Raw genomic sequence first — 11135 nt, 5'->3', positions numbered from 1 at the left:
CAAATCTTGGCTTAGTAAAACTGCTACACAGTAGTGGGTCGGGTTATTATTTGTTCAGTATTTTGTTCCTGTGTCAAGTTGAAATGCCTGTCGTCCTGTTCGTCAAAGGATCTCCATTTTATGTGGAAAATGGCATAAGAGTTATACAACAAAGGCACATTTAATCTTTCTTTTGATTCGTATTTTTATTAATATTGTTTTCAAGGCAACATTTATTTTTATGTTTAATTTGTGTTAAAAAGAAGACAATGCCTTGAAATGAAAATTTTAAATTAATAAGGAAATGAAACAAAATAATTTTCTTTTCAAATGCATCATGTACTACTTTTGGAGAATCACTAACACATATGAGTAAGAGGGTACTACTACTCTTGGTATAACGAAAAGGTTTGGGGGTACATAAGCCAAAATCAGGGAACCACCACTAACTGTTAATTTGCTGAGATCATGTGAGTAGAAGATGACAGCTATGGCCTTTACAGATTGACCTTTAATTCATCCATCTGCCATTAGATAATTGTAGGTGCTTGGCAAACTTTGCAGTTTGTTTAAAGCACAGCAAACATAGCTTGGTGAATTGTTAGATCTCACTGCAGCATTTGACACAGTGGAGCACTGTGTTGGCATTAGTCGTGTCCTCTACAGTCAATCTCAATCAAAATTGCAGAGTGCCCCAGGGCTCAGCCCTTGTACTTATTCCCTCTTGGTTCCAATTTTATTAAACGTGCCATCCCCTTCGACTTTTTTATGCAGTTACAGTTAAATTGATATGCCCTTACACCGAAATAAGCTTGGTCCTTAAAAGGTTGTTTTTTTGAGGGGGTGGGGCCGGGGGGGGGGGGTGCATGCCTCAAAGATGGTGAAGCATTGCTGGCTCAAAACTTCCATCCATCCATGATCTGAACCACTTTATCCTCACAAGTCAACGCAGTGACTAATCTTGGGGTCAAAATCGACTGTGACCTTAAGATGGACAAACAGGTAAACGATGTGGTGAGGACTTTCGCAATAGCAGCTCCAAAGCTGTGGAACAAGCTGCCTCTGAGGTAAGCCCCGAATCTAAGTTTTCATATCACATTTTTACTCTATGGCCTTTAAAACTCAGGAGTGACTGCCGTCTTCCCATTTGACACCATGTACGTTTCATGTGGTTTTTTTCTCGGTGCTTTTTGATGTTTTGTGTTTTTAAGTAGGAGAGACTAAGTCCACGCTAAATTATCACTCAGCTTTAAAATAATTGATATTTTAGAGTCTCCAATGAACATGTGGAAAGAAGCTGGAGTACTGGAAGGAACTGCATGCATTTGCATACAGTAGATATGCTCACATTTTTTTATGATAAAATAAAAATACTGAAAGATAATGATGAAATTAATGAGAAAAAAACAGTTAATGGAAATGTAATTGTTTTCTAAGAGTTAACCTGCTGAGCTCCTGTGTGTAGAAAACAATAACAATTAAACTGATTGATCTTTTTCTTTATGGTGATACAATAGAAGTACGGGTATTACGTTTTGATTTTTTTTTTGAATGCCTGATAGTAAAAGCTGCACAGATTTCCTCCATAATAATGACAAAAGATGTTTATTATAATCCTTTTCATCATTATCACATCAAAGCTAAGTTCTGTTCAACGGCACTGGAAGAGGTCAAAGAAGCAGCACACAGCACATCCTCTGGATATGAACTGCAAATACCTGTTTAAAAAATAAATATAGGGTTCAGTTACAACCTAATCAGCATAAAAAAAGCAGAATGGACATTGACCTCATGTCTTCCTTCATCCCAAATAAAACTATACAAAATGTGAAACTTTTCTTCAATCATGTCCAATGAAGACACTCTTTTCATTTGCGTAATTTAAAAATAAGCATGGTAATTGTACTACAAGATCAAAAGATGGAAATGTCATATTGTTAATTTTGTGTAAAACTCATAATACTGTTATTTATCATGAAACTTCTACACTGCCCAGCCACATCATAATGGAGTCAGTCCATGCCAAACCACCCCCCTCAAAAAAAAAAAAAAAAAAAAAAAAAAATCGGAAATATTTAACCAAGCGTATCTTGATTTTAATGAAAATTGCTGCATTTGTTAATTGTGATGGAACAAAACAGAATCTAAGTATGGAATGCTGTCTGATGTTATGCCATCACCGTCATCAATTGCAGTTTCATTGAAATCCGTTTGGTTAAACACACGGGTGATTTGGCATGGCCAATGTTAAGCTCCAATTCAAAAAAAGTAAACACTAAAATTTTGCCCATCTCTCAGGATATACCATTGTGTATATGATCCATTGATCCTCTAAGTATAATCCTTTCATTCATTCATTCATTCATCTTCCGAGCCGCTTGATCCTCATTAGGGTCGCGGGGGGTGCTGGAGCCTATCCCAGCCGTCTTCGGGCAGTAGGCGGGGGACACCCTGAATCGGTTGCCAGCCAATCGCAGGGCACACAGAAACGAACAACCACTCACACTCACACCTAGGGACAATTTAGAGTGTTCAATCAGCCTGCCACGCATGTTTTTGGAATGTGGGAGGAAACCGGAGCACCCGGAGAAAACCCACGCAGGCCCGGGGAGAACATGCAAACTCCACACAGGGAGGCTGGAGCTGGAATCGAACCCGGTACCTCTGCACTGTGAAGCCGACGTGCTAACCACTGGACTACCGGGCCGCCCTAAGTATAATCAAATAGCATAATTCTAATTGCACTATTAGTATAATATTATTATCGTACGTACGTTCCATCACTGCTGAGAACCACAACATGTTTGTTTCGAACTCTGCGTGTCTTTCTTCAGCACAGTGGGCCTCACCACGTCGACGTCACGATGTAAGTGATCGATAACGTCCGTGAGAATGCTGGGAGCCGCGTAGAAGTCAATCAAAAAGTATGATCCTCGGCGGTGTCTCTGGTTGTGTTTGGTCATCACATAAGGCAAGAGTCTCTCTCCAAGATTCTCCATGTCTCTCACCACAGCCCCCCGCACCATTAAAGTTTCCACTGTCCGCCGGAGAGCCGCTGCCGTCTCCGGCCGTTGCATCGCCTTCAGGATAAGCGCCAATTCGTAGCGTGGCATTGTTTGAGTGGGACAAGATGTAAAGAATTAACGCGAAAAGATGGATTGATGGTCAATTGGTAGCTGCCATTTCCAGAATCCTTGCAAAGTCGACGATCATAGGACACGGGGGGAAAGGGTTTACGCTGTGACGTATAAAACCCGCGCCTGCATTTGTAATTTGATTTTTTTAAAATATTTTAAGAAGACATCACTGACCTTCTCTGCTATATATTATTTTTGGAAATAAACTTCTGGTATGAAAACAAAATTGATTGATTTTATAAGAACGAAAGAGAGCTATCAATACACGACCTGTGACCCCTGCACGATGTGAGTCGCGCATGTGTCGAAGGTCGGCCATTTTTGAAAGGTAACTACAGCAAATACACTTAGACAAAATACGATTTTATGAACAGCGCAATCAGCGGTGCAGAGCCCCTACGTTCTAATATATGATAAGCTCTAAAATTACTTCTATCAGACGAGTACACAAAACAAAGTCGAGTTTGAATGAGGAGGTAACACCCAACTCTACTTTTTTTTTAGAAATGCCCTGCCCGAAGTCAGCTGGGATAGGTTCCAGCACGGCCACGACCTCCGTTCGTAAAAGCACAATCGGAAATGGATGGATGGTGTTTACAAACGCGCACTGCAATTTTGTTTATATTTGCCAAGTTTGACTCAATCGGAAATGGATGGATGGTGTTTACAAACGCGCACTGCAATTTTGTTTATATTTGCCAAGTTTGACTCAGTGTAATTGCCGTAGTCAGTGATTTATTGACTAATCGTCTGCGCATGCGCGACTCTCAGGTCGTCTACTGACAAGCTATCATACTATTTGTTGTCTTCACAATGCGCAAGCGCATGTGCTGAAGCGTTTTAGGTCACTTCCCTCCATTTCCAGCGTGGTAAAGATGGCGGCGCACAAGTCGGTCCCGAGCGATTTGTACAAATGTGTCTACTCGTTTCTGCTGGAGAACAAGTTCACCAAGGCAGCTCGGCAGTTTGTCAAGCAGATTAAAGTGGTAAGTATATCACGGTGTCAGACAGGTGATCGGTGGCGTATTATGAGAAACTGTAGGCAGACCATTGCGCCGATATGGGAAGTTAGCACGTGGATTACGTACTGGGTCCCAACCTACCACTTGCACGTTGCTCGTGTAGTCTGAATTGTTCCACTTCATCTTCTGCAAAACTAGATTTGTACAGCGTTCTAAGTTCAGGGAACTCACCCGCTTGTGTTTGTGCATGTGTTTGTATTACTAGAGTCCACAGGATCCAAATGAAGAACGTCTTCTCAATATCTACGATTTTTGGGTGAAGTGAGTTGTTCATATTTGAAATCTTGCAATTTTAGAAGTGATGCGTTGTACGGTTCAGTTTTAAAACATTTCAAGCGTGCATGATTTAACATCCAACCTTTACCGAACCAAGGCGCATAGTTTCAATTGAAAGTTGAAACAATTACATTTCGATCAATTCCCCAGCCTTAGTCTATTGAAGGTTCTCTAAATGGGCTTGTTGCATATAAGACGTCGTCATATCCTTTGCGGATATACCGTTTACCCTTTTCTGGTTTCGACAGCCATTATTCTATTAAGAAAAACAAACACAAAAAACGATTCCCAAGAGCAACACAAACGATAATATTTTTTTTCAATGTTCACATCGTTACTCGAAATAAACAGTGGGCCATTTGGTTGAATTTCAGTATTTTTGTTGGGTTTAATTCATTGATGGCGTTTCTTCATCTGTGTTTGAGATGTCCTGTTGCATTGGCAGTCCTGTAATGTTATTTGTACACCGTCAAAAGTGATTTATTCACGGTTATGTGCAGCAGGGCTGGATCAATGTCCCCTGCAAATAACAGGTGTTCTCTGTAAACAACTAGATTCTCAAAAAACGACTAACTTGCTTAGTTGTAATCAGGTACATTCAAAGATTCATGGACAACAATTATATTTTGTCATTAAAATGTAATGTGTAAAAAAACAATTACTTGAAATTATATCTGTGGCATATACCTGTGAAATTTTAACACTTTATATCTGCGCGCACTTAGATCACCCCAATCTCGGAAACGCAAAGAGATTACTGACAAGACTGAAGCCGCTAGCTCAGTAGCCAAGAAGGCAAAAACCAGTAAAGAGAGTTCCAGCAGTGAGGCATCCAGCACTGAGGAGGATGAAGCCAGTGCAAAAGTAAAGAAGGCTACTCCTGCTGGTAATATCGCAGAACTATTTGAATTGTTGATTTGTATATTTTGGAACCATTACAAGACTGTTTCCCTTTCAACAGCCAAGGCAGTACCTGTGAAGGCAGTGGCTACTAAACCAGTGCCCAAAAAAGCTGCATCCAGCAGCAGTAAAAAATCGAGTGACTCTAAAGAAAAGAAGGCTCCTGCTAAGGTAAGAGCCATTTAGTGCATAACGAAAAAAATTTTTTTGTTTTTAATCATTGAATCATTTTGCTTCATCCAGGCTCCTGTAAAGCCTGCAACAACTGTAAGTGGAACAAGGAAGAAAGACAGTAGTTCTAGCAGTGAAGAATCAGACTCTGAAGAGGAGCAACCTACCAAAACTCCATCAAGTGAGTGCCGTTGTCACTTTTTCGTGGAATATTACATGTTCTTCTGAATGCATATCATCCCATATTTCATTCTGAATGACAGAGACAGTGGCTACCACCAAGGCCAAAGCTCCTATCCCCGCTTCTGGTGCATCTAAGAAAAAACAAGAGGGCAGCAGTGAAGAAAGTTCCTCTGAGGATGAAGAACCAGCCAAGGTAAACAAACTGACATTTATTAACCAGCATTTATGCTGCAGATCAAAGTAACGCAAAGTTTCCGATTCATTAGCTACAATATATCTGGTATGTACGTTTACTGGTTTCCTCAAACAACCTACATGCACACACAACTCAAGTGGTGGTAAATATCAGCTGGAGGACATGCCATGAACACGAGTGACGTGTACCATCGCAAAAAAAATTAAGTTATTAAATATACACGTGTGGGTGTGTTTTTGTTGTGCGTTTAGTTTTCCAATAAATTCCAACTATGGTGTCATGAAACAATTGAAATCCCATTTGAATCCATTTGTGAAAATCCAGCCTTTATGTGGTCAAAAATCAAGAGGTTTAGTTTTATCTTTTGTGATGCATTTGCACGCTCGGCTCAGGTCAAACCTGCCCAAGGGAAAGCGGTTGCTGCAGATTCGAGCAGTGAGGACTCATCCTCTGAAGATGAGGCTCCACCCATCAAGAAACCCAAATCAGGTTTGTTTTCATTATTAAAAATAATGTCACATTCACAACTTAACTTGATGGTGTGGAGTTTTTGACTAAAACCCATCTACTCTCAGCAATAGGAACAGACCTGCTGCATGTACCATCATTACTATTGCCAAGTCGAAAAATGACTGAAGTTGTTTAAACTCTGGCCCGGAGAGGGCAGCACTACTTGTCATCAGTTTGTCACAGGACTTCACTAATATTACCTTTGATTTCACCAAAATGTTTTTTTCCCGCAACATATTCTTACAAATACTTTTAATGTGAAAATGCTAAACCCTGATCACCATATTTTACTTTCCCGTATTTGCTTGGTTCTCACCTTTGTATATGATCTCTGTATCTGTGTTTTGTTGTCGTAATCCTTTTGACTTTTATCTCTATAGGGATGTACAGTGCAGTCCCACCTCCCGCTACAGTCCAGAAAGCAGCGGCTCCAGCAGCAATCAGTAAGGCCAAGGATGATGACTCAGACAGCAGTGATGACAGCAGTGATGAGGATGAAGGAAAGAAAATAGCTGGTAAGACATCTCTAATTTTGTATTAACTGGGCATCTGAAGTTTTGTTGTCTTGTGTCCAACAACATCATGTCTCGTGCAGCTAAACCAGTGCCGATAAAGGAGACCGCACCTAGAAAATTTTTGAAGAAGCCTGCTGCTAAGAAAGAATCCAGTTCTGACAGCTCAGGTAGCAAACATTGTACTGGAGTTATCCCTTATAGTCTCAACAAAGCCAGTTCCTTGTATTGCTGTATAACTGTCATTTTAGATTCAAGTTCAGATGAAGAGGAGACCAAAAAGCCCGCACCCAAGGTCACACCAGCAAAAGCGGCCCCAGTCAAACGGGCCCCAGCAAAAAAGGATGATTCCTCAAGCTCAGGCAAGCAGCAGCAGATTTTGACTTGCTTTTTTATTTTCTTTGTGAAACTCCTTTGACGTGCCCATTGACTTCATGCGTCAGAATGACTAGTTTTACCAATAACTGTTGAAAGTGCATTTGTACATGTAGCGCTTGTAACAATATTGTTTGTCATCTTAACATTTAGACAGCAGCTCAGACGATGAAGCTCCAGCAAAGCCTGCCACTAAACCTGCAGCACCATCAACACCATCTGCCGCTTCAAAAGCGGCAGCTGAGAGCAGTTCTGACTCCACATCTGATGAGGAAGAAGCAGCCAAGCCCGCAAAGACTGGCGTTTCTGCTGCCAAAGCCACCACCCCATCTTCTAAGCCCACAACTCTTGCCAAAAAGTCTGCTGCAGCAGCTAAAAGCAGTTCAGACTCTGACTCCTCGTCTGAAGAGGAGAAACCAGTGAAAATGAAGCCGGCAACCACAAAACCTACAGTGCCAGCTTCAAAAGCTGCTACTCCTGTTGCAAAAGGCGCCAAAGGAAAGACGGCAGCAAAAAGCAGCTCTGAGTCAGACTCCTCATCTGAAGATGAAGAGCCTGCAAAAGCCAAGGCACCTACAAGTAAACCCTCCACCCCTGCCGGGAAGGCTGCAACCCCCTCAAAGGCTGCTGCAGCCGAAAGCAGCTCCGAGTCAGACTCTTCATCTGAAGATGAAGAGCCTGCAAAAGCCAAGGCACGTACAAGTAAACCCTCCACCCCTGCCGCTAAGGCTGCAAACCCCTCAAAGGCTGCTGCAGCCGAAAGCAGCTCTGAGTCAGACTCTTCATCTGAAGATGAAGAGCCTGCAAAAGCCAAGGCACCTACAAGTAAACCTTCCAACCCTGCCGGGAAGGCTGCAACCCCCTCAAAGGCTGCAGCAGCAGAAAGCAGCTCTGACTCAGATTCTTCAACTGAAGATGAAGAACCAGTCAAAGCAAAATCAACACCTGCTAAAGCTGCCACCCCAGCTTCAAAGGCTGTCACCCCGGTAACAAAAGCTGCTCCTCCACCAAAGAGCAGCTCTGAGTCAGACTCTTCATCTGAGGAGGAAGAACCTGCTAAAGCTAAGCCAGCTACAAGTAAGCCTGCCACTCCTGCTGCAAAGACGGATGCTGCAGAAAGTAGTTCAGACTCTGACTCCTCATCCGAAGATGAGACGGAGAAAGCGAAGCCAGCAACGGGGAAACCTGCTGCCAAGGCTGCCACTCCTGCTTCCAAGGCTGCCACTCCTGCTTCTAAGGCTGCCACTCCTGCTTCTAAGGCTGCCACTCCTGCTTCTAAGGCTGCCACCCCTGCAGCAGAAAGCAGCTCAGAGTCTGACTCTTCGTCCGAGGAAGAGGACGAACCTCCTAAAGCCAAGCCCGCTGCAACTAAAGCGGCTGCTCCTCCAGCAAAGGCTGCAGCAGCCCATGCAGAGAGCAGTTCAGACGATGACTCTTCTGAAGAGGAAGCCCAAGCAAAGGCAAAACCTGTGGCCAAGAAGGCAGCCGTGGTGGCTAAATCTGCAGCTTCAAAAGCAGCTCCAGCGAAGGCCAAGGAGAGCAGCTCCGACTCGGACGACAGCTCAGACTCCGAGACGCAGACCAAGAGCACCCCTGCTAAGGCTGCCGCCGCCAACGGCACCGCTACCAAAGCTGCATCGGCTAAACCCGCAGAGTCATCAGACAGTGATAGCAGTTCGGAGGAGGAGGAGGCCACTTCCACCCCTGCTCATTCAACCAAGGCGACTAAAGCTAAAAACAAAAGCAGTTCCTCAGACAGCTCAGATGATGAAGATGAGGCGCCAGCAAAGGCTGTCACCACCCCCAAGGCCAATGGTAAGTGAGGACTGATCTCAAACTGCGGGCGAAGTAGTGAATGACAAGTGAAATAACAAGAAACGGTTTCCTTTTGAATGGCGCAGGCACCAATGGAAAGCAAAAGCAAGAGACAAAGACTCCAAAATCAAAAAAAGCAACTACTACACCACAAACTTTTCCCAAAGCCAACAAGGTAGAGAAACAACTCACACATGCATACATTCAAACTTGCAGACAGTACAGCTCAGTACACATTACTGTTGCAGAACCTCTGTCGCTCATTGTCACATGAGGCAAAATCGCTGACGGGCTTCACCACCACCACCCAGCCTTTGGAAACCTGTTTGTTACGTGTTAGGGAGATGCAGGGGATGCGCCGATTTCTATACAAGTCCCCCGGATATGCTGTCTTGTAGCCCGTTTCACAGCGAAGGTGGGAGTCGGTCGCCAATCAAATACCAGAGTGGCCATGAGTGTCGTACTGCAGAGGCGCCTGTATTGATGGCACTTGTTAAAACTCAACGCAAGAATCTTTTCGCTCTCGGTTGCGCCTCACACAGCCGTATGCCGCTACGCATACAGACCTCCACATTTCTCACCTGCATTGCTCTCTTCAAGCAGCATGCCCCCTTCTCACGCGTGTCCACTCAAACTGCAAATGGCTCATGAATATTCAACATGAGCGTTCAGTAATATTATTGGTCGGATGTGACAGCTTGAAGCTCACAGTAAATTTTTTAAATAAACTGCCACAGATTTGGGGGAAAACTAGCCATGTGTTCTCCGAAAATTACGTTTTTCACTTTGCACAAAACTGTTATGAGGTCCTAAAAAACAGTGATGTGTTTGCAGTCTTCTAACATCCCTTTCCGAAGAATAAAGGAGGAAGATGTCGCCGTGGACCCCCGCCTTGCAGACAACTCTTTCGATGCTAAGGTAAACTAAAGCTCATGGACGTGTGACCGACTCCTTTGTAGGTTGCTGGCAATATGGCGTGAATTCTCGTTTTCAGAAGGGTTCCAATGGCGATTGGGGCCAGAAAGCCAACGAAACTCTCCGCTTTACCAAAGGCAAATCGTTTCGCCACGAAAAGACGAAGAAGAAGAGAGGAAGCTACCGAGGTGGCACCATCAACACCTCGGTCAACTCGATCAAGTTTGACAGTGACTGAGGACCTTTCCCTCCCTCTGAACTCAACATCACCTGCGTGACGCGGGCCCTCACATCCAGTGGCTACTTTGACCGATAACATTTAGTTTGAAAGTAGCAATTAAGAGGGGATTCACCGTGAAAGACACAAGGATGACAAATGACCGCTTATAGCCACAATGTGGCTTAAGGCCATCAGTCCAGACTGTCAAGGAAACCACGTCACCAAATATGACCTGTCTGGTACGTTTTTCCATGTATGCATTGCAGCCACCCAGTCCACTTTGATAATTAATTGCAGATTGATTATATACATCCGTCAACCTATGGTAATAATGGAGACTGTTCTTTTTTTTCCTGAGACATAATTTTGCTGAGGACATAAATATGTTTTATGGTTTGTATTTATTGTGTATTAGTCCATTTCACTAATTAGACTAAATTTTCATTGTTCCATACAAGCCATTTTGCGGTGAAATGTAGTTAAAATTCATCCTTTTATTTCTCCTGTTATTAGGTAGCAATGTTGCCAAACCGTTTAACTTTTTTCCTTTGGGATTTACTGTACACAAACCATTATTTTACTTTTTCCTGTCATGAACCCCAACATGAATCACAAGATTAACAATATTGTCAAGGCCGGTACTGGTGAATTCAGTTGACACCAGGTGGCACACTAACACCTTTATCCAACTATCCATCTACTCAACAGTTTAAAATCCTCACGAGGGTTGGGCGTGCTGGAGCCTATTTTAGCAGTTGATACAATTGTCAACAAGAGTTTCACTTTTGTTGTGACATTTCAAGATTGTCTTTTTTCTATGTGGACAATAAAGTGGAGTAAAATTTATACTTTAGAATGCCATATTATGCCAAGTTACCCGTATAAGACTGATGCCATATTAAATTCACCAATCTACAGATTTTT

The 11135-nt window shown here is 43.0% G+C and overlaps 2 protein-coding genes across 5 annotated transcripts; one reads left to right on the top strand and one right to left on the bottom strand.

Annotated features, from left to right (window-relative positions):
- Nucleotides 1–1565: 1565 nt before the first annotated feature.
- mrps6 (mitochondrial ribosomal protein S6) lies at nt 1566–3227 on the bottom strand. The gene is made up of 2 exons (XM_052079667.1): nt 2754–3227; nt 1566–1697 (listed from the first exon to the last, which is right to left on the bottom strand). Exon 1 carries the CDS (start codon nt 3090–3092, stop codon nt 2760–2762), a length of 333 nt encoding a protein of 110 aa, XP_051935627.1. The 5' UTR covers nt 3093–3227; the 3' UTR covers nt 1566–1697; nt 2754–2759.
- Nucleotides 3228–3468: 241 nt separating this feature from the next.
- nolc1 (nucleolar and coiled-body phosphoprotein 1) lies at nt 3469–11128 on the top strand. Of its 4 annotated transcripts, none has more exons than XM_052079587.1 (16): nt 3751–4102; nt 4344–4399; nt 5140–5300; nt 5376–5485; nt 5558–5666; nt 5749–5861; nt 6257–6353; nt 6755–6889; nt 6970–7056; nt 7138–7248; nt 7415–7834; nt 8081–8332; nt 8447–9076; nt 9163–9251; nt 9911–9994; nt 10071–11128. In XM_052079587.1, exons 1-16 carry the CDS (start codon nt 3992–3994, stop codon nt 10227–10229), a joined length of 2724 nt encoding a protein of 907 aa, XP_051935547.1. In that variant the 5' UTR covers nt 3751–3991; the 3' UTR covers nt 10230–11128. The 4 variants fall into 4 exon arrangements, with proteins under 4 accessions (XP_051935544.1, XP_051935547.1, XP_051935546.1 ...); XM_052079586.1 differs by having other exon boundaries at nt 7415–7953; nt 8077–8332; XM_052079584.1 differs by adding an exon at nt 3469–3592 and having other exon boundaries at nt 3939–4102; nt 7415–9076.
- The last annotated feature ends 7 nt before the right edge of the window (nt 11129–11135 follow it).

Source organism: Hippocampus zosterae, chromosome 11, assembly GCF_025434085.1.
Source record: "Hippocampus zosterae strain Florida chromosome 11, ASM2543408v3, whole genome shotgun sequence".
NCBI lineage: Eukaryota > Metazoa > Chordata > Actinopteri > Syngnathiformes > Syngnathidae > Hippocampus > Hippocampus zosterae.
The sequence above is the reverse complement of the archived record's forward strand: the minus strand, read 5'-3'. Positions and strand labels throughout refer to the sequence as shown.